This window comes from Cibotium barometz, chromosome 41, assembly GCF_041138505.1.
Source record: "Cibotium barometz isolate CiBa-2024 chromosome 41, ASM4113850v1, whole genome shotgun sequence".
Taxonomy (NCBI): domain Eukaryota; kingdom Viridiplantae; phylum Streptophyta; class Polypodiopsida; order Cyatheales; family Cibotiaceae; genus Cibotium; species Cibotium barometz.
The window spans coordinates 20,810,253-20,833,952 of NC_141086.1; the positions used below are offsets into that span (position 1 = coordinate 20,810,253).

General features: G+C 39.3%; 1 protein-coding gene across 1 annotated transcript; it reads right to left on the bottom strand.

The window, feature by feature from the left end:
- Positions 1-18,276: 18,276 nt before the first annotated feature.
- Positions 18,277-22,997, bottom strand: LOC147614765 (uncharacterized). Its single transcript, XM_086780100.1, has 3 exons — positions 19,476-22,997; positions 19,134-19,399; positions 18,277-18,639 (listed from the first exon to the last, which is right to left on the bottom strand). Exons 1-3 carry the CDS (start codon positions 22,822-22,824, stop codon positions 18,517-18,519), a joined length of 3,738 nt encoding a protein of 1,245 aa, XP_086636226.1. The 5' UTR covers positions 22,825-22,997; the 3' UTR covers positions 18,277-18,516.
- Positions 22,998-23,700: the final 703 nt, after the last annotated feature.

Genomic DNA, 23,700 nt, shown 5'->3' on the forward strand with positions numbered 1-23,700 from the left:
AACAAGGATTGCCTTTAACTATGTCACTTGAATGGAGGTGACCTTTGTGAAATTTCTCTATGTTTTTATTTTTAAACCAGACACCTTAATACAATTAAAGGATTGCCATAATTAACCTTGAGTGGCATGATACTTGAACTTCAAATTAAGGACTTGATGATACTCCCTTAAAGTAATTAAGGATCACCACCATAAATTAGCTTGAGTCAAAATTAAGGACTTGATGACACTCCATTAAAATAATTAAAGCATTACCATAAATTACCTTGAGTATCATAATACTTGGACCTTCAAATTAAGGACTTGATGATGCTCCCTTTGGGGCACATATCTCCTTTTTGGCAAGGTTTAAACATAGTTAAGTGTTATAATTTCTCTACTTCTCTCATACAATTGAGGCATTGAGCACAGCATACAATTATAAATGAGGGAATATCTTTTCTCATACAGGAAATATCATTGAGCATGGCATACAATAATAATAATCTCTCTCTCTCCCTCTCCCTCTCTCTCTCTCTCTCTCTCTCTCTCTCTCTCTCTCTCTCTCTCTCTCTCTCTCTCACACACACACACACACACACACACGAATGCACGAACACACGCATGTTAGTTCTTGCACATGAATGCAAGTGGTAGGTTTCATAAAAAATGTGGTAACCACTATATAAGACTTTGAAAAAATACAAAGTATATTGGCTAAATCTTGTTGGATATTTAAGTGTAAGGCCTTATTATCTTACAAGACAACAAGTCCTTGGAAAAAAGGTCCAAACTGTTCACTAATTTTTTTAAAACCAAAAATACGAAAAAGGCTCTACATGCAAGACTACAAATTTTCTATATAAATAAAAAATTCAAATACTATTTTCATAGAATAAGAAGTAGAAAAAATCTATTAAGTGCTTTGAAAACTTTTGAGGTGTAAATTTAAACACTTAAAATTTTTTAAAAACTTAGAAGTGAGCAAAAAGAAACTCACATAATTACTCGTTTCACACCAGAAAATCTTCATTTAATACCAAAACCACACCATTGATTTTTTAGATGTAGTCATATAGGCACTAGGTGACCGAGTTGACCAGCCACCAACACCTTCATCCGGCCATTTTGTTATAGGTAAGGTAGAGGAGCATAAGAAAAACTGATAGTAATGCATGATATACAGGTATGGTGCCCACCTACATGTGGCCTTCCTAGGATTTAAACCCAAGATGGCCCTTTTGGGAGTCATGAGCTCAAATCATTAGGCTAAGGCCTAGGGGATCCTTATACTTAAGTCGAAAACCCTAATATAAAGAAAATGCATATATTATGCATAAAATTCAAAAACATTCTACACCCTTCTAACAACTGATAAAGAAAATTTTTTAAAACTCGGGCAAATTTATTAAATCCCCAATTTTTTTAATTTGCAAAAACTTCTTTTTTATTTTTCAAGGTCAATTCTCAAAATTTGACATTCAAGTGCCATTAAATATCGATTTTCTATGAACATTGTGACACAACACAAAGGGCTCGTTTCTACACAAGGCACGGTTGGTAACTATTTGTTAGCTAGCACTAAGCAAATCCTGCGCATTGAGCTCATAGCCACACAAATGGTGGATTATTTTTTGTCTCGATCCACTCTATTTTTTGTCTAAATCCAGCAATTTTCCTTTTCTGGCAACCAATTAAAATACAATGATTTTTCTTTTCATAAAATGCCTGCCATTTGGATTCAACCAAAAAAATATTGTGGTTACTTTTTGACGGGCGCCATGCTTGTTTTTGAGCATTTTAGGCATAAAATACTTGCAAGTTTTTTAAAAACCCTTCAAAAATTACACTAAAATACCCAACCAAAAAAAAAACAAAAACAAAACAAAAAAAAAACTTGCTATATTTCACGAGACCCCTCAATTTTGAAGGGCAAGGGTGCCCATGAGAAGTCAAGCCTAGGGGGTTATAAGATCCTCTTAAATAAGCTTTTCAATGAAAGCCTCTCGATGGGACGCTCAATTTTGAAGGGCAAGGGTGCCCATGAGAAGTCAAGCCTAAGGGGGTTATAAGATCCTCATGGGCAAGGGTGCCCACGACACAAGCCTAGGGGGGTTATAAGATCCTCTTAAATAATCATTTCAATGAAAGCCTGTGGGTGAGACTCTCTGGTGGGGGGGCAACTCAATAATACAAGTATTTTTTGGGCGGGCGAGGAGGGGGTAAAAGTTGTTGGGCGGCTGATGTGAAAGGCGACCAAAGGGGTTGCCTGCGAAAACTGTTTTGAGGGCGTTGAAATTTGAGCCCACAAAAGCTAAGCTTTTGTGGACAAAAGCTAAGCTTTTGTGGAGCAATATTCTGGTATCAAGGTTTTCGACCTTTAACCACCTCAAGTCAAACGGACGCACTACTACTACCATGCCGCCCCCTTGTCGGCTTTCACTTCCACTCGTGAAGTGAAGGGTAAAGGCTATGGATCCCACATTATTGATACCCTTGCCTTTTGGTTGATATGGTTTCAAGTGCATTTCCTCACATACTTTCAAGTGGATCTCCTCTAAGGGATGTGGACTCTGGTGCTTCCTGCTTTTGTTTCCTAGCCAAAGACAAAGCATCCTTAGTACATTGGAGTCTTTTGTAGTCAAATCCATAGAACCTCCCTCACTCTCTCCCTCAAACCTTGAGAGAGGAATATGAGTTTGGTGGGTAGAGTCGAATTCTCAAGGGTGCATCCATGACAATGAACTTAACTCACAAAGTTTCACATCGGGACCTTTCACATCGGGACCTTTGCAAACACGTGAGTGGTGGAACTCTCAAGCCTCTCATTAGGCCTTTGTGCACTTCTCTTTGCCCGTCTAAGGCTCCCAAGAGGGGATGCCACATGTTTCTAGTAGGCTATTTTAGATAGGCTTTAAACAAAAATATGCAAATGTATGAACAATATATATGGCTACCCTGAGAGAGTTGTGGGATTTGAAACTTACCAGCCTAACAATTTGTAGACTTGGCACTCCAACCATGTTTTGGCCATAGTTTCCACATGGTAACAAGTGCCCCTTCGTAAACTCATAATTTTCCTCCCTTGTGGAATCATCACAACCATATGGACCAATCCTCATGGTATGCACCTAGGGGTACTTTTAGACGACGGGTAAGAGACAACATGGAGTAATGGCACTTGTTGGATTTGTGAGTATGTAAATAGCCTAATACTACCCATAACATGTTGCCTTCTATAATGAGGATCAACTTGTATAGAGGCTTAGGACTATTTTACATGCTGGAAAATGCCATCTTGCACAATCATGTTAAAAACTCTTAATGGTGAGCATTTCTCTAACCACATCAATGGCAACCATCTCAAGAAATAGTATCCATAATAAGAGTTAGTGATGCAATATCCATTGACACAAGACACTGTAGCTCATCCAAGACAACATGATACAATGAAGATAAATGAAGACATGATGAGAGAGGGCAAGGGGGAAGGGGGGGAACACTTCACCCTCTGCTAATTGATTTAGTGCACACAAACCCGATGGTGATATTAATATTTGACATGGGATCTACCTACCCTAAAGATTATTGAGACTTATCGGGTTACAGAGCCAAAGGTCAAGCTCAACAAGCCTTAAACTTAAAGGAGTCCTCTTAAGGTTAGAAATTACAAATCAAGTGCTTGTTATAAACACACATCAAGAAGGATGTGACCTCCATTAACATCACACATTGTGGATGGTCAAAGACAACCTTATCATGGTGGAGTTAAATGAGTACATAATCAGAGGATCCCTTTTATACCCTATCATTCGATCTCATGCAAAGTCGATAATGATTAATTTCTTACATGGGAATCTACTCATGCCCTAAATATGGTTAAGCCATAATTCATTGCAAAGGCAAAGGTGAAGCCCAACAAGCCTCTAATAAGCAGTTCCCATGAGGTTAGAAACTATAAGCCAAGTATTTATTATTGGCACATGTCAAGAGAATGCAAAGTTTCAAGGGTCAAGACATGCTACGATGCCATGCTACCATGCGCATTAATTTACATAAGCTCACTCTACATCAAAAGGAAGGATCGCGTGTGCCTGAAGGATCGCGTGTGCATCAAAAATGATGGGAGGCCAAATCTCTAATTTGACAGCCACAAAAGTTTATATCAAAATTTTACACCCTATGCCTAGATAGCCCCTTATATCCTAAACTAGTCAAGGTGAACATATATTACATTAGTGAAAATTTGCATCTATGTGATAGATGTGCTGTAATACACACAATTATTCCATGCTAGAGAGTGTATTTAAACATTAATTTAAAAACTTGGATAATAATATAATGGTCATTTCTCATTTGAATTGAGAAGATAAACAAGCGATTCAAAGATAAGGTGGAAACCATTTGGTAGGATAATGGCAATCCGTTGAAGCCAAGTTTGTGCAGGTGGAAACAACTATGTGTACTGCAACTATCATTTCACATGTCAAATTACCATTGCATTAGCAATGGCTATAATATGCCAACTACATGTTGCTATGCAAGTTCAAATGTGTGCATGTGTATATAAATTTGTGTGTGTGTGTGTAGAGATCCTACGTTTCTTGTCACTAAGATGTGTAGACAAGTGGATTCATTGTATTCTATCTTGGATGTCATTCAAAATAGCATGCTCACTATGGTATAATATGTATCTCTTAATTCTAAAATGTGGAATGCTTTGCAAAATCGCTATGAGAACAACCAACCCAACAAGAATTCTAAACTTGGAGAACTAGTTTCAAGCTGGGAATTGGAGATCTTCCAATTGTTCTCATGACAAGGATAAAAAACGGCAACTAACATGACTAGCACCACTCAAGATTTGACTCAAAGGTGTGTTATGATGTTTCTCCACAAGTATGGCACCTCGATAACATCCTTTAACACAAGAGTTGACCCACACCTCTCACTTTTAAGGAGTTTAACTCTGTTTTGTTGAAGGAGAAGTAAAGGATGAAGATTTGCAATAACAAACATTTTCTCTTCTGCAACAACACAAAAGGGAATGGTAAAGACTCAACATGCTATTTTAAATCAAAGAAAAAACATGTGAAATGCCAATAAGAAGTTTGCCTCCATATGAAATAAATTGAGTCTTCATCGCCCCACAAAAAAGAGATAGTCCTTAAGCAACTCATGTTGGATCATTGATATGGTCGACGATGGTGCATCTTGGCACACGACCAACAATAAGGATTGGTATTCCTTTTTCAAGCCTACAGGAGATGACATAAAGGTGGTAATCAATAACCAAACAAATTTATCTATCAAGGGCATAGGTATGATTTGGGTCCTTATTTCTAAGGAGGGTTCTACCAAGCAACTCCTACATGTTCTTCATAACCATGAGGCCCAAAAGGTGCAAGTGACAAAAAATGTCCAATTTCAAGAGTCTTGATAGGTGAATAAAGACATTCTCATGTTCACGTAGTAGTAGGAAAAAACAAATCCAAGCAACTGCACCACCACTATCCATAGGGCTAGCTTGCCTTGCATTTTATTGCAGGAGTGGTAGGTAAGTCCCCACATGGGATGGAATTAAATGTGACAAGGAAGAGCTATAGACAACAAGCTCTTTTCAAAATGGTATTTGCAACCTCTAGATGGACCAATCCCACTAGTCATTCCTGAGGTTGCACCTAATGTTTGAATATCTAGAAGCTTAGAGGATCAAGGAAAAAATTAGGCAAATTTGGTCAATCGTACACTTACATAGCATAGTAGGTGCTTATAGCATAGGACCCTAGTTCTTTTCATAGTAGGTACTTAAGTGTAAATTTGGTCAATTATACACTTACAGCATAGTAGGTGCACAGGAGCCTAGTTCTTTTCATAAGGCACAAGAGGATCCTCATTAGATGGCATTCATGTAGTAAGAGTATAAATCCATTCTTCTCTGTAAATGCCCCTTGGGATCTTATGGATAGATCTCCATAATGCAAGATCATTGGCACCCAATTGAGTCAACAAGTCAAGTATTAGATGACATTCATGTATAAATAAATCCATTCTTCTCTATAATTGCCCTTGGGATCTTGATAGGCCTCCACAATGCAAGATCATTAGCACCAAGTGAGTCAAGTCAAGTATTAGATGACATTCATGTACTTAGAGTATAAATCCATTCTTCTCTGTAATTGCCCTTGGGATCTTATGGATAGCCTCCATAATCCAAGATCATTGGCACCAAATGAGACAAGAAGTCAAGTATAAATTTGATGGCATGTTGGAAAAGTGAAAGGCCCACAAAGGTTCGGAGGGGTTTGATTTCTAGGAAACATTTTTCCCCATAGCTTAATGATCGCTATCTGTAAGCTTTGATATTTGCCCCCATAGCTCAGATGATCACTATTTCCATGGTTTTGATAGTCCAAGAAAAGTGGCTTGTAGATGGCATGTGAAATTAGCCTTCCTTAACAAAGACTAATAAAAGGTTAGGGCATGGGCTTATAAAAGGCTCTTCTCTTAGTTCTCATATGGCTTTTGTAAGGCGCCTTCTTCTAAGGTCCTTTGTTTATTATCTAGTTAGGGTTTACCATAAAGTTGGCTTATAAAGGCTCTTGTTTTAGTTCTCATATGGCTTGTGTAAGGCACCTTCTACTATCTTCTAAAACGTATGCATGCTTAACCTCAAGCCCATTATTAGTAGTTATGAAAACTACATCCTATTAAAAGTTAAGCCCATAATTAGTAGTTATGAAACTACATACTATTAAAATGCTTAACTTTAGGCTCATTATTAGTAGTTATGAAAACTATATGTAGTTATGAAACTACATACTATTAAAATGCTTAACTTTAATCTCATTATTAGTAGTTATGAAAACTACATCCTATTAAAAGTTACAATAAAACAAGAGTATTAATATTCCCATCAATAAAGGATATTTGTGAGCCCTTATTTTTTGTGTCTTTTTTATCTCCTTTCATGTTGAAGCGGGCCTTCCCATTCTTGCCAACTCTTGTTTTGCTAACTTGTCCTCTTGATTTGGTGGTGAGTGGTGATAGTTGGAATCTAAGACATCTTTTTTCAAAAACCTTTAACATTTTCTAAATGAGGATTGAAAGCTAGCATAATCAGCATTACTTTTTTGAAATATAAGACAAACTTTTCTTTGAGTTTTGTCCAGTGCACGTGCACACGCATGTGCACACACACATGGAGGAGAGTAAGATTATGCCACATGGCCTTTTATACCATGTTCAAGGGCAACCAAGGAACTACAATTGTCATGGGTACTTGGGGTCATGTACCCATTTCCTCTTAAGTAATTTGAAGAATACACATTAACTATATGCCATGTTCAGGGCAACCAAGGTACTACAATTCTCATGGGTACTTGGGGTCATGTACCCATTTCCTCTTACGTAATTTGGAGAATACACATTCATGTACATATGTTCACTTAAGAAATTTCAAAACATGCCAAAGCACTTGGCGTTTGATGAACTTTAGTACTCTTTAAAGGTTTTGAGTTAAGTTTCTTCAACCTTATTCCACCTACACTATGAAACATCAAAATCTTTGAGAAATGCGAGCTGTAAGTTTTTAAATGTACTATGATCATTATGAGTATTCCATTAATGTACAAACATCTTTCCTCGTTCTCCAAGGAAAGAAAGTCCCTTAGAAATAATGTTTCTTTTAAATAACAAACATACAAGAATGCTCTTTCAAAAAAAATAATCCAACTATTCAAGAGAATAAAGGTAGGTTGTGGTCCTAGTCTCCAAAGGTTGCCTTTAATCTTCATGTTAAAGATTGCTTGTTGATGTGAACAAAGCATGATCTACTGTAGTCAAAAGCTTTAATGGGCTCTTTTGAATTGATTGTAGAAACAGATCACTTGTAACGGCATCAAGGCATCTCTTGATTTGGAAAGAGGGGAAAAAACAACCACATTTGTATTACAATAAGGGGTTTTTTGGGGGCATCTATTGATCGAAAGGGTTTGGAGAATTGCTGGGGTAGCAAGCAAAGGGGAAAAAACAACCGCATTTGTATTACAATAAGGGGTTTTTGGGGGGCATCTATTGATCGAAAGGGTTTGGAGAATTGCTGGGGTAGCAAGCAAAGGGTCGATATGTTCAAGGGCAAAGGGTTTCTATGCACGAGAAGAGATTCGGTTTCGTGGTGTGTGAAGAAGGTAAAGGGGGGTGCAATCATCTGGCAATAGAGGTGACATAATCTAAGGGCCAATAAATATTTGATAAGGAAAGGGCTTAGGGTGACTAGGGTGTTTGTTACTTAGGGAAGAAGCAAAGGGTCGATGAGTTCGAGAACAAAGTGTTCCAAGGTCATATGGGAATGCATGAGTGCGCGCACGTGGAAAGGAGAGATTCTATTTATACGAAAATTCAAAAAAAAAAAAGGAAAGTTATGGAAAGTACATGCATTATAGAATTTCGCCTTTTTTTTCCGTATGATCCTTAGAAAATGTAAAATATCATAGCTTTGTAGAAAGTGACCCGGGAAAAAAAAAGAGAGAGAGAGAGAAATGATTTTTTTAATTATTTATTTTTATAAAGGCTTTTCGTAATTTGCTGCCGGAAGGTGCTAGAAGGTGGTGAGAGACGATCAAACTAGGTTTTCTTTTTATTTAAATAAATGCCAGAAATCAAGCGTCAGAAAATCGTGCCGAAAAGCATAGCATTTCTTAAAAATTAACAAGATTAATTAGAATTTTAGATATATATATAAGCAAACTTATATCGGTTTCGAAATTAGGGATTTTTTTATTTTTTATTTTCCCGCAATAATCGTGATGATGTGACAGGTCCCCCCCGCGGGGTCCGCAAGCTCATGTCCCATTTCTTTTAGCTTTTCTCGATGGGAGAGAAAGAGAGGTCTCTCTCTCACTCACACATCTCACTCACACACACACACACACACACACACACTCCACACCACCACCACCACACACACACACACACACACACCTCCCTCCCCAGGCTTGATTTTTGATGGGCACCCTTGCCCTTCGAAATTGGCGGGTTTGGTGTGAAACATAGCAAGTTTTTTTTCTCGATATTTTAGTGTAATTTTTAACGGGCATTAAGTACATTACGATCAAAATGCTAAAAAACGGGCATCACGCCCATCACAAAATGTAGCTATGCTCCCCCCCTCTCTCTCTCTCACCTACTTTACGGCCAAAATGCTAAAAAAACAGGCATCACGCCCATCACAAAATGTAGCTATGCTCCCCTCGCCCCCCCCCCCCCTCTCTCTCACCATCTTTAGCTTGCAAAAGCTCATTAGAACATCCACATCATGGCACCCCCATCATTGCCATCATCGCCCTTCAAAATCTTCTCTCTATCATCCTCTCAAAAAGTTCACTAATCATGTGTTGCTTACAAATGAACATTCTACTAGTGTCCTACCCAACGTCAGAAAAAACCGTCCTTTAGTGTAGTTTTCAGGCTAAAATTTAAAAAAACCTGTTGTAATTTTGCTTAGCCTTAAATTTAAAGGTTTAAATTTTTGAGGTTTTAGTTATAAAACCGATTAATCTATGGATTTGAGCTTAAAGGTTGTCCTTTTTTTCACTGGTTAGAAAAAAAGTTTATTTCTGACATTGGTTCTACGTGCTTTCTTTATAAGTTTAAGTTCAATGGAATCCTTAAACACAGAGGCCTTATCATGTTTTCAATTGTGGGATTGCAAATGAATTATTTTAAAAAAGGTTTGCAGCATCCACTTAGCCAAAAGCTTATCGTTAATCTAACAACACATGGGTGTCTCGTTGTTCAATAGCTAGGCAAGTAAATAACAAGGCTTAAAGACAGCAACGTGAATTGGCCAACTTGAAAATAGGGTTGCAAAAGAAAGCCACCTCAAGAGAATTATATTCAATATTGGACCTCAAAAACACAAAGTTGAAAATCAAGGTTGTTCCTAAGACTTCAAGTTGAAGATTAGCGCATGCCTTCAAATTTCAACCCAACTACGTGTCTAAATACCTTCTACCCCTTCCAAGGGCTTGTTCACACATAGCAAGAAATGTTGTGTGATATTCCTTTCTTTGGCCAGGTGGCCAAATATGTTGAAACCTCTTAATACAATGCCAAACCCACGTCAAGCAAAGCAAATTGGAGAAAATGCTACGAAACCTAATGATAAGCTGTAATGTTAAACGTTAAAAAACATTCATTCATTGTGCCATCGAAGTGTGCCCCTAGTCAACATTGAACATAGCCTCCATTTACATTTAAACATTATGAAGCACACAATTAAAGAATCAAAAGACATCTATACCACTTGCAAAAGGCCATTACTATGGTCAATGCTTCTCGTTCTCACATTGTAGATTAGAGAACCTACAAGTTCACTTGCAACACTTAATAATTGAGAATTTGGGTTTCATTTCAGCCATCCTACATAATTTGGACACACCATCTCTAAGCAATGCACATCCCACCCAAAAAAAGGAACTTTTTTGAAATGATGCGCTTCCCCCTATTTTGTGAAAACCATGCCTTTAAATACTTTTCAATCGCTCTTGATATTTTAATTTATCTCATCCAACACAAGAGCAAGTAGAATTTATTCACAAAAAAAGAAGAAGTTTTTTTCCATTGTGAAAGAGAAAGGAAAAAAAAATATTGATTACAATAGTCAATTATTTCTATAAGTATCTTTAAGCTAAAATTAGTGTTTTTTCCATGAGAGTTACTAGCAATTCGTCACAAAGAAGCTTCGAAAGTAAACTTAACATCCATTAAAGTCAACAACTGATATGGTATTGACAATGAAGACAAATCTATGACCTTTGATGTTTCAAATACAAAATGGTGCATGCGCCATAGCTCAAAAGATAATTGATCAAGGTTTGCTTTAATATTAAACACATCAAGAACACACTATTGTTTATGAAAACAAACTCTTAAAAGTATCTCCCTGATTTGTATGTGAATTATAAATTCATTCTAGCCAAATGCTAATTAAATTTAAAAATAATGGTTGGAAGTTATTTTCAAATCGTGTCTTGCTAAATGGCATGACACAAGATTAGATGGTTCCTATTATTGAGTGGTCTTCTTTGTGAAGCTTCTTTGTGAAGTCACAACAATGAAGAGGACTAAAACAGGCTTAAAGTTACTCCCTAGTCTTAAGTGTTTAGAGAAGCTGGTGCTTTCGATGGTGTGACCTTAGGGATGAGTATCTATGGGAATTAATGCTTATGTTAATATAAAGAAAGTGTTATTACATATAATTGTTATGAATATTTAGATAAAAAATGTTTTTGCTTTTATTCTAGAATTATATAAATCTTATCCACATGCCTAAGCTAGAGATAAATAACATGCATCAATTACAAAAGCTTACATATTAGTACAGAAGCACACCTCTGAGCTAAAGATTACATATTATTATAGAAGCACAAATTAGTACAAAAGCATACCAAAAGATGGTAAATAAAAATACCACCTAAGGAACAGGTAGATACCTAAGAAAGGTGATCTAGGTACTATACATAATTATTAAAGATGACCCATGGAGAATGTGAATGGGGAATCTTCTTACACTACTTTATAAGGGGGAATAAATGATTCATATATCAAAAGGAACTAGAATCTTATCTCTTACTTCATGCCGTTACAAAAGCTTTTCTTTATTACTTTTGGTAGTTGCACAATTCCATGTATGAATGTAGTGCAAAGTACTCCGGTCAAATGATACACTTTATCGTATACATCTTTTCTCATCTATTTTTCTCTAGCCTATAAGAACAAGAATAAGGTAACTCCTTAATACTTTTTTTTCTCAACATGTCAACTAATTTTCATCTCAACATAAGTTGAGTTAGTGAATGGTCGAATTTCAAAGCATTTTACCAAGGCATTAATATATCGGTTGCTCTAAGTTTTCAATTCCAAGGTAAAATAAAGAGATTTGAAATAATTAAAAGAATTTATATATATATAACATACTTTATTATGTGCCATATCATATTTTAGGTCTTTAACTAACCCATGTTACCTCTATAATATTCTAGGTCTATATACAAAAGAGTGCCTCACCAAAGTAACTTCAAGCTAGTTAATATCTTGTCTTGCCAATTTCAACATTTCTTTCATATTTACTTGTCCAAAGGAGTTAATGTGCATGATTTGGTAGTTGTGAATAATTATCAATGTAAAGGATGTAGTGTGCGCAACGTGCTATCACATCAATTTATGTTTATTTTGTGATAATATTTTTAAATATACAACATGTTTTAATTAACGACTATGGTAATTTAAATTATTTATTTGTTAAGGAAATTTTATTCTTCTTTAGTGAAAATACTATGTTTTGATTCTTTAGGTAGTGAACATTATTGCGTTTTCACCATAATGAAAATAATATTTCCTTCTATTCTCCATATGTAGCATCATTATAGACTAGTAAAGGTGTTCAAGTACAAGCGTGCACCCTTCGCGTGCGCGCGCACACACACACACACACACACACACAAACACATCGTTATAGACTAGTAAACATGTTCAAGAACAAGCATGCACCCTTCACACACACACATGCATGAACACATGCACACACACACACACATATGCATATGTATGGTGCACAAGTGAGCGAGTAAGTGATGGATCACATTTAATCCATATACTGGGGCAGGAGTAGACAAGTAATGGGACTTAAACCCGATAGTTTTGAATTGAGATCTCAATTCTATGTGTGTGTGTGTGTGTGTGTGTGTGTGTGTGAGAGAGAGAGAGAGAGAGAGAGAGAGAGAGAGAGAGAGAGAGAGAGAGAGAGCTTATTAAACTTCATAGCCAAGATTATGGATCACATTTAATCCATATAAGAGAGAGAGAGAGAGAGAGAGAGAGAGAGAGAGAGAGAGAGAGCTTATTAAACTTCATAGCCAAGATTATGGATCACATTTAACTTCTATGTGTGTGTGTGTGTGTGTGTGTGTGTGTGTGTGAGAGAGAGAGAGAGAGAGAGAGAGAGAGAGAGAGAGAGAGAGAGAGAGAGAGAGAGAGAGAGAGCTTATTAAACTTCATAGCCAAGATCACATTTAATCCATATAATAGTACAAGAAGTGGGATAAGATCCTTTAATTTTAGAAGCTTCATGTGTAAACTAGCATACCATCATACACAATGTGTGTGTTCATGAGAGTATCTAAAGGGGCCAAATAAAAGGCTCTAGATTAGAATCACATGTCGGAGCGAGAAAGAGATTTTGTGGGAGAAGTGGAGTCTTAAAACTGCTTTCTAACTTCATTATTACTAGAAGCATTCAAGGTTATTCACAAAATGGTACCTTCTCTCCATCTAGGTTGAGGGTTAAATGCTTCCTAGCTTTATTGATTACTTAGAGAATGTGTAGGTTTAAACATTCACAAAATGGTGACTTTTATCCCATCTAGGTTGTCCATTGAAGATTAACTTACCTCAAATTACAACCATTGGATTCTACAATCCATTGATGCATGCAAGTTCACATGGCTAAACGACATGATGAGACCTATGAAATTAAATGTAGTTGATGATGGTTCTTGTAGGAAAAGACCCATTCTGTGGCTTCTTTAAAGGGTTGTTCCTCCTCAAGTATTAGGCTTTTAAAAAACATTTTTATAAGTTAATGTATAGTGATTGAATTTTTATCAAGGTCCAAAAAGGTTAAATATATCCAGGGTTACCTTTTAGATAATTTTTTATTTTAAAAAAGTTTTAGTTTTAGTTTTTTTGCTTTAAACCAAGCACAAATATATTTTTAAATAGGCAAAAGATATAACACAAAATTTACCTATATGTTCATAAACCATTAAATCATTTGTATATGCTTTTGTTCAATTCAAGACATACATTTTTCCTCAAAAAAAGGTACAACATTTGCAACCATTTTTGTACTTTTATGAATTGTAATTTTGTTAAGCACGTAATTTCTTTCAAGACTCTTTCTACATGTAGATGTATGTTATCCAAGTACTCTCAATTGAAATCATGGCTTTTTTGAGTTCATTTGCCTTTTTTGTTTCTCAAAAGATTAGAATGAATGTTAAGCCATCTCCATGGCCAAGCTTTTATTATGCTCAATTACAAGACCAATGGTGATTGATGGTTCACACATAGCTTACATGTGGTTTTATTTTTTTATGGGCGGTCTCATGGATCTAACAAGCCGATATGTAATCTCTATGCTAGTTTTAATGGGTGTATCAATGTCATCCTTGTGTTGGTGTATGACACTACCATTGACATGGGCAATGTGGAAGCACATTATATAATGAGACCCTCGCACATTTGTAGATTTGTTTCGTGGAAGTCTAAGTTGCTTACTCGTATGCCTTTCGTTGCATTACACAAAGTAATATGGAAAAACTTGAGTCCATCTATATACAAGCTATTGATCATTTTTTTGTTACAAATCATGAGATTGAAATACTATTTCTTACCTATTTTGTAAACAAAAAATACACACTAGTTGTCGCACCGAGATGGGTGGACCAATAGGGCTACGATTTTTTCCTTCTTTGAACTTCCTTGCAAAGTTAGACATTATGGTAGTAGTTGTTTGGACTTTAAAAAAAAACTAGGTGTCTCAATATGGTCAAGTCCTCATTTTTTTCAACATCTATACTTTTGGTCCAAAAAAGGCACAAGTACGGTAGTTTCATCCATCTCCCTTCTCTTCTCTTATGTACCTTCATGTTCCTTTTTTCAAGCACCTCTCTCTCTCTCTCTCTCTCTCTCTCTCTCAATTTTTTAGTAGTCTCACAATCTAATGCTAGGTGTTTTTCTCACATCCTTCTTTCAACATTTCTCTTTGTATACTTCTTACAAATCCATTGAGTTTGCTTCACTTACTTCTGTAATTGGAATTCGGCACTCACATATGCATTGCTAAAAAGGACCCTCCTTAGTATTGCATTTATGATTACAGAATTTAGGGAAGCAAGATTTTGTTGGGCTCTAGGATCAAATTATCACTTATGCATATGCAAAATTCATTTTTGAAGCTTGGCCAAGGCATATGAAAATCAGGTAAAGGTTGTAGTATGTATAAATGTTTGGTTATGGGATAAATAAGGATGTAATTGGGGGTTTGGATAAATAGAAACTCCATACTTTTTATGTATATAAGGGTATTTCTCAAGGTTTCATGTGCAAAGATGATGTCCCATGAATGTATTAAAAATAACCCTAGGTGGTGGATGAGTATATGTATGACAATTATGCCATGTTGGGGGAAAGACAAGGGATTTATGTCTTTGTTTAGCCTAAGAAGGTGTTGTATGCCCATCACAAGAATGTATCTAGAGTAGCATAGATCTATCCACATCGCTCATAACATAGGGATTATGTCGTGAACTTGAGTTGCTTTGTAGAACTTGCTGGAAAGTTGGAGGGAGAGTAAGTCAAAGCCTTTCTAAAGGAATCAAACTTGTTTTCGTGTTGTCGAAATGGAAATTTCATCATGAAAGCTCAAACACACGTAAAAATTGACCTACGAAATCATTTCCAAATCCATTGGATGCTCACCAAATAAAAAAAAATTCCAAGAATTTTAGATTCCACCAAGGTAGGTCAAATGAGATCCCATCACTTAAATTTTAGGGGAGAATTTCACAAAGATATACGTCCTAGGCCTAAAGACCACCTACCTTGAATTGACACTTAAAAGGAATATTTGATAGCAAAAAGCTTTTTGGTGATAGCTAGAGACCCACAATAATGAAAGACTCCTTTATTTTAGCACTTACCCACCTTGCCTACTATTAAGTCTAGCATATAATTACTTTTCAAAATAAGAACAAGTAAAAAATTTGCCATAAGCTTGCTAATCAAGTTTTCATTATAAGTATTCTATGCTATTTATGTAAACAAGGAATGTGTGTTATCTGAGACTTTTGCACACCAAACAAGCTAATCCTCAGTCGTGACTCGATGACGCCTCAGAGCATGCAACTATAACAATGGGCTATTATATTTATTTCTTGTTGTTTGTCCATTTCCTTCTATTCCACCTAGGCATGTTAATGATGCCTTTTGATGCACCCTTAATCCTTAACTGATGTATTGGTCATGAGTCACTTGTAATTGTGGTCCATGGACATTAAAATCTCTCTCTCTCTCTCTCTCTCTACACACGCAGATTACCAAAAAGCTAAATGGTTCCATTGGATGTAAAAATGAATGAAAATATAGTGGAGTGGCATTCATTGAATTTCAATGGGGTGCACTTATGTTTACTCTTACGAAACAAGCAAAGGCTTCTAATATTTGGCTTATCTTCAAGTGTAGGGAAAAAGAGAAGGGTGGGTGTGTTTGTGTGGGGGTTGGGGGTATGTGTGTGTGTGTGTAAGAGAGACAGAGAGGAGGTGGGGAGGGGGGAGACGTTTAGGAGGTGGGGAGGGGGAGACGTTTAATATCATACTGCCACCAATGGAGAACATATGGCATTGAAGTACGTTGAATGTAATTTGAACTAGGATTCATGATGTGTAAACTACACCGCTCCAATGTGTGTGTGTGTGTGTGTGTGTGTGTGAGAGAGAGAGAGAGAGAGAGAGAGAGAGAGAGAGAGGTATTAACGTCGGTAGAATGCAACACGAGGGCATATACGACCAATGGTGGGACTTGAACTCGGGTGGATCAAGAGAGAGAGATTGTAATTTTCGTTTGAAAGTATGACATAAGTTGGGAACTTGGGACACATAACTAACGTATAAGCCTTAGAAAATTTTGTCAACATTCAAAGTATACGTAAATGTAAATTGACCCTTGAGGAATAACATTTCATATAATATTTATTTTCAAAATGAATAATTAAGCCACACGAGCAGTCAAATTTAAAAGAGCATTGATTTAAAAATCGTACATAGAATAAAAACTCGATTGGAAATTGCATTTCCCAAAAAAAAAACCCAAAAAACCAGCCCGAGACTGCCACGCGTCACGAGGTTGATAATGACGCACATTAAGAATAATTATTGGGCTTTATTAAAAACTAATTATTCTGCAAATCAATCATTGTGGGGGGAAAAATAATTGGCATTTTGTGAGGAATGAAAATTTTATATATTTTGCCTGCCAATGGGAGATGTGACATGTGTCAGGAAGCCTGTGGGGGGACCCACTGGCTGCCATGAGGATCCCCGTATAATCAACCTAGTCGAGTGTTTATCAAACTCAACTGTCAGGTTGTTGTGCTAGCTTTTCTCGTTGTGATAGAAACACACACACACACACACACACACACACACACTCACACTCTGGAAAAGCTCACCAATCAAAAAGCACACACATCATAGCAGCCTCCACCATCATCACCTGGCTCTCGATTTTGCCAATTACATCTAAATTTGAGTGACCAATCTTCTCAAAAAGTTTAGGCACTCAATGCCCATCATGTGCTACTTATATGAATACATAAAACTAGCCATGAAAAACACACACACACACCCCCCACACCCTTCTTTGCATGAAAAAGCTCATTAAAAAAAAAAAAGCACACATGAGTGGGCCATTTTGTGCCCGCATAGCCAAGCCTAGGCCAAAGCATAGCAAGGGCATAGGCTTGGCTTTGACAATAGCCCAGTAGTAGAGCCGTAGTCCTTTGCCTTCCGGACACAATAGCCCACACAATAGCACACATGTGTGGGCTTTTGTGTGGGCGCATAGCCAAAGCCTAGGCCAAAGCAAAGCAAGGGCATAGGCTTGGCTTTTGTGTGGGCACATAGCCAAGCCTAGGCCAAAGCAAAGCAAGGGCATAGGCTTGGCTTTTGTGTGGGCTATTGTGTGGGCAGATAGCCAAGCCTAGGCCAAAGCAAAGCAAGAGCATAGGCTTGGCCTTGACAATAGCCCAGTGGTAGAGCCTTACTCCTTTGCCTTCCGGACACAATAGCCCACACAATAGCACACATGGGTGGGCTATTGTGTGGGCGCATAGCCAGGCCTAGTAGGCCAAAGCAAAGCAAGGATATAGGCTTCGCCTTTGACAATAGCCCGGTGGTAGAGTGTTACTCCTTTGCCTTCCGGACACACGTTCAAATCCCCCTCCCCTCCCCCCTCTTCCTTTCCCTTCTCACACCATAATGTGCAATTAAAATAATGGAACGACCTCTCGTAAAATTTTTTAATGAAATTTAAAAAAAGCACACACATCATACCAGCCTCCACCACCACCATCATCTCAAAATCTGCTCTTGATTTCTACAAATTGCATAAAATTTGAGTGACCACAATGACCATCATCTACTCAAAAAAATTAGGTACTTAATGCTCATCATGTGCTAGTTATATGCATATAAAACTATACATACATTTATACATGATACATGATACATGATACATGCATGCATGCATTTTGGTAACTGCCCAACACAATCTTTCTTCTTTAAGAATTATCTTGATTGAGGCCTGATTTCATGCTGCAAAATTGTGTACAAAAGTGGATGTAGGTGGTGGTGATGGTAGTGAGCTAGACCGTTTGTTCTGAAAGCACAAAACAGTGCTATTTTTATAATCTTTTCCTTACAAGAGGGACTCTCTGCCTATCAAGGCCTTGGATAGGCTCTCATCAGAACTCAAGCACCTGCTCTGCCTCTTTGCTTGATCAAGCTTGTCAGCAGCTTCCCTCATGCTGGGTCTCTCAGCCTTGAGAAGAAAAAACAGAAAACAAAATAATTAAACACATCCAAAATATCTCAATCTCTCTCTCTCTCTCTCTCTCTCTCTCTCTCTCTCTCTTTGAGCTCATCCTGAGTTCAAGTCCCATTCCCTGCACTTCAGTGCCGCGCATATTCATCATATGTGGTTGGGTTGCTTGGCTATGATATTAAAAGATTCTCTCTCTCTCTCTCTCTCTCTCTCACACACACACACACACACACACACAAACACACACACACACACACACACACACACACAAACAAACCAACTAAGCAATGATGTTAAAAAGATTCATTCTCTCTCTCTCTCTCTCTCTCACACACACACACACACACACACACACACACACACACACACAAAAACAAACAAACTAAGCAATGATGTTAAAAGACACACACACACTCTCTCTCTCTCTCTCTCTCACACACACACACAGACACACACACCCACACACATAAACAAACTAAGTAATGTATTACTTGTTGACTGCTAGTGCATTGTATCGCCAATTTCAACACCAGTAGCACCTCCAGCCTCTCTCCCTCTGTAAGCTTCCCAATCCTTGGATCGATTATGGCTTTCACATTGTCATTTGATGCCAAACAAGACCTCACCCAAGTGACCATATCCATGCCCTCCGGAAAGCTCGGATCGACCGGCAACTTGCCCGACACTAGCTCCATTAGAACCACCCCAAAACTGTATACATCACTTCTTTCTGTGGCCTTCATGCTGTAGGCATATTCTGCACATGAGAAGAGGGGAAAATCAATGAAAGCCTAAGCAAACACAATGCTAGATCATGTGTTAGGAAAGCTTACCAGGGGCAATGTAGCCATAAGAGCCAGCAAAGATCATAGAGGCAGATTGGGTCACCCTTGATGCATCCACATGCTTAGCAAGCCCGAAATCACCAACATGGGCTTCCCCTTCAGAGTCGAGCAGGATGTTGCTCGACTTGATGTCGCGGTGAATGATCTTTGGCCGGCAATCATGGTGCAGATAAGCAATGCCCTCTGCTATGCCTATTGCAATCTTGAACCTGTCCTCCCATGAAAGCTTCTTAGCTAGCTGCCCATGCAGCCTATCCCACAAGCTCCCATTTGGCATAAACTCATACACAAGCAAATTAAGACCTTTGTGTGAACAGAACCCAATCAATTTGACCAAATGCCTGTGCCTTATCTTCCCTAATGTCTCAACTTCCCTCATAAAACTCTTGTCATATATGGAATCCTCGTCTGCTATGCATGCCTTCTTCACAGCCAAAACTTGGCCTGATCTCATCACAGCCTTGTAGATGGTTCCGAACCCACCGGAGCCGATGATGTTGCTATCATTTAGCTCATCTGTGGCCTCCATGATTTCATTGAATGTCCAATTGAAGCCTCTCTTGCTAGGAAAGCTATGCTCCTCTACAATCAAAGGTGAGCTCAATTGCCTTCTTTTCCTTCTTTTAAGCAGAGTGATTATGAGGAGAAGGAAGGCCACCATTAGCAACCCACCAGCCACTATAATGCCTGCCAACTGCCCACTTGACAGAGTCTCACCCTCTGTACTAGCTGCTGCTTCACACTGCTGCACAAGAGGTTCACCACAAAGCCTTGCATTGCCTGTAAATGAGCTGAGGGGAAACTTCGAAACCGACACCGGGATTGACCCACTAAGCATGTTGTTGGACACGTTAAGGGTAATCAAACTAGGAAGTGAGGCAATGACATCTCCAAGGTCACCAGTGAGCTCATTGTTTGACAGGTTTAAGCCTTGTAAGACTCTAAGGTTGCCAAGGGAAGGAGGGACTTGCCCACATAATTGATTGAAACTAAGGTCCAGAACAACTTGTAGGCTAGATAGTTGGCCCAATTCAGGAGGGATTGGCCCTGATAGCAAATTTTGAGATAATCTAAGCTCCAAGAGCTTACTTAAGTAGCCCAGAGATGAAGGTATTTGTCCACTTAGTACATTGCCTTGCAAGTCTAGTGTAGTGAGCTGAGAGAGATGGCCCAATTGCATGGGTATGGACCCAGATAACTGGTTTCCACCTAATTGTAAGAGCTCAAGCTTTGATAAATTGCCCATTTCTTGAGGTATGCTACCATTAATCCCACTATTAAATGAGAGATCAAGCCTGGTTAAGACAGCAAGGTACTGAAAGCTTGAAGGGATTGGCCCTGATAATTGGTTATGGTCAAGAAAGAGCTGCATTAACACGCTGCATTTAGAGAGCTCAGATGGGATTTGCCCTGTGAGGCTATTGTAGCTTAAATCCAAGAGACCCAAGCTAGAAATGCTACCCAGCTCAGGTGGAATGCTTCCATTGAGCTTATTATACCCAAGCCTTAGCCTAAATATGCCTGTTGATCCTCCAAGCTCCTTGGGTATTGGGCCCTCAAGTGAATTATTGGTTAAATCAAGCAAAACTAGCCCTCCATTAGCCCCTAACCCTGGTATAAACCCACTTAGTCCATTGTTGTAGAGATTCACCCTCTGCAAGCTCTGGCATTTCACTAATTCAGATGGAATGGGCCCTGTGAGGTAATTCTCATAGAGCATTAAGATGCTGAGCTGACTCAGCATGCCAAGTGTGCTTGGAATGCCACCTGTCAATGAGTTGGATGCCAAGTCAAGCATTTTCAAGCTGCTGCAATACCCCAATGATTGGGGTATTCCACCTGATAGATTGTTTTCTCTTAAATGGAGCCACTTCAGAGCCTTCAGTTGGCCAAATGTGGGTGGAATAGAGCCTGAGAGATGGTTAGAGAAGAAATCTATCTCTTCTAGTGAAACACAGTCGCCGATTTCTGGCGGAATTGGACCGCTCAGATTGTTGGTGTAGAGATAGAAATCCTTGAGATTATTGAGCTGGCCAAGCTCTGGTGGGATGGGTCCTGTGAGCCCATTTCCATTAAGAGCAAGAACGAGTAATCTTCTCAATTTGCCCAATGAAGGAGGAATGCTTCCACTAAGTGTGTTGTTAAACAGTAACAAATCAGTGAGATTAGTGAGGTAACCCAGCTCAGGGGGGATGCTACCACTAAGCTTATTAGTGTCCAAAGCTAACTGCTCTAGGGCCTTGCAATTGATCAGCTCACTAGGTATGCTGCCAGAGAGAGTGTTATTAGAAGCAAAGAGATGCTTTAGAGAAGACATGTTGGCTATGCTCTTGGGGATTGGCCCAGCTAAGCTGTTGTTCCTTAACACTAAAAAGATTAGTTTAGAGAGGTTTCCAAGGGATGGTGGGATGCTGCCAGAGAGATTGTTAACAGAAAGATCAAGCACAATTAGATTTCTTAAGCTGCCTAATTCTGGGGGGATTAGCCCACTAAGCTGATTTTCTTTGAGATTAAGGTTGGTGAGGAGGGCTAAATTGGCAAGCTGGGGTGGTATGGACCCAGTGAGAGAATTGGTGTAAAGAGAGAGGTCTGTGAGCTGGGTTAGCTTGCCAAGCTCTGGATGTATTGGGCCTGTGAGATTGTTGTTCTCAAGCTGGAGCACAGTGAGGGCGGACAAGTGTGAAAACTCCCGAGGGATGGTTCCTGAGAGAGAGTTGCCGTCCAGGCGGAGGATGGTGAGGTTGGAGAGACCTCCCAGCTCGGGCGGAATAGCGCCGGAGAGGTTGCAGGAGGCGAGGCCGAGTACTTGCAGGCGCGGCCACTGAGCAAACGAGGCCGGGATGGAGCCCGAAAACGGGTTGTCGCCAATGCGGAGGACCTTGAGGGAGGAGAGGAGGCTGAGGTTGTCGGGCAGCGGCCCCGACAAGCGGTTGGAGTAGAGGAAGAGGTTCTGGAGGGAGGAGAGGTTGGAAAGGCTGGGCGGGATAGGGCCAGACAAGGAGTTGGCGGACAAGTCGAGGGTGATGAGGCCGGACAGGGCGGCGAGGGGAGGAGGGATGGGACCGGACAAGCTCATGTTGGAGAGGGAGAGGACGGTGACGCGAGACTGCTGGGCGTCGCAGGCGACGCCATGCCAGAGAGTACAGACGGAGAGGGGGTCAGACCAGCTGGAGAGGAGGCGGAGGGGGTCGGAGAGCTGCTGTTTGGCGGAGAGGAGGGAGGAGGCGTCGTTGGGAAGCGAGGAAGCGCGGGCGGAAGAGGGGGGGTGGAGGGAAGGAGCAAACAGGAAGAGGAGGAGGAGGAGGTGCAGGAGGGAGGGTTTGATGGAGGGCTGCATTTTCTCTCGTTTTGTTCGAGAGGGAGCAGCTCGTACGCGGGCAGAGGAGGTGGTGGGATACGCCCAAGGCGCTTGACGACGACGGAAGGGGAGGCGGAGAGCTGACGGAAGAGAGGCAGAGGGAGAGGTTCGACACGCTAACGGACAAACAGCGCCGCTCAGTACATTGAGTGAAGTTGAAGTTGGCTGCTCTCTGCTCCTGCGATTTGTAGGAAGAAGACAAAGGCGTGGGCCCTGCCAAAAGTGCTCTAGCGGAACGTACAGAAGGTTCACCCCTCTCCTTCCACCTGGCACACACACACCCCCCACCAAAATATCCTTTTTCCAATTTCAAAGTATATTCCTCATTTTTCCCATTTTTGGTAACCTTGCAATTTTGTCCCTACCTTAGGGCCTTCACAATGAACATCCTTAGTAATTTTCACAATGAACATCCTTAGTAATTTTCAAAATACTAGCCCCGAGACTCGTCTCCCACGAGGTTGAGCTAAGCACACCATTAAAAAAGACAACTTTGTGAAGAGACAACCCAGCCCCCATCCTCCGCACATGAGAGGTTTGGATACCATAGAGTAGGCCTTACATTTGAAGATAGTTGTGGACATGTCTCTCTCTCTCTCTCTCTCTCTCTCTCTCTCTCTCTCATGTTTATACACACACACAAAATCTCTTTGCTTATGCAAAAGCTATTGACTGGCCAAAATATACACACACATATTTAAATATATATACATGCAATTCTGTGTATGCATACATACGGAGATAAAATAATATAGAGATGCATATACATACACACATACATGCATACTTTAGGAACTGGCACACATATATAGCATATATACATATACACATACATCTACAATGTCTATCCATATT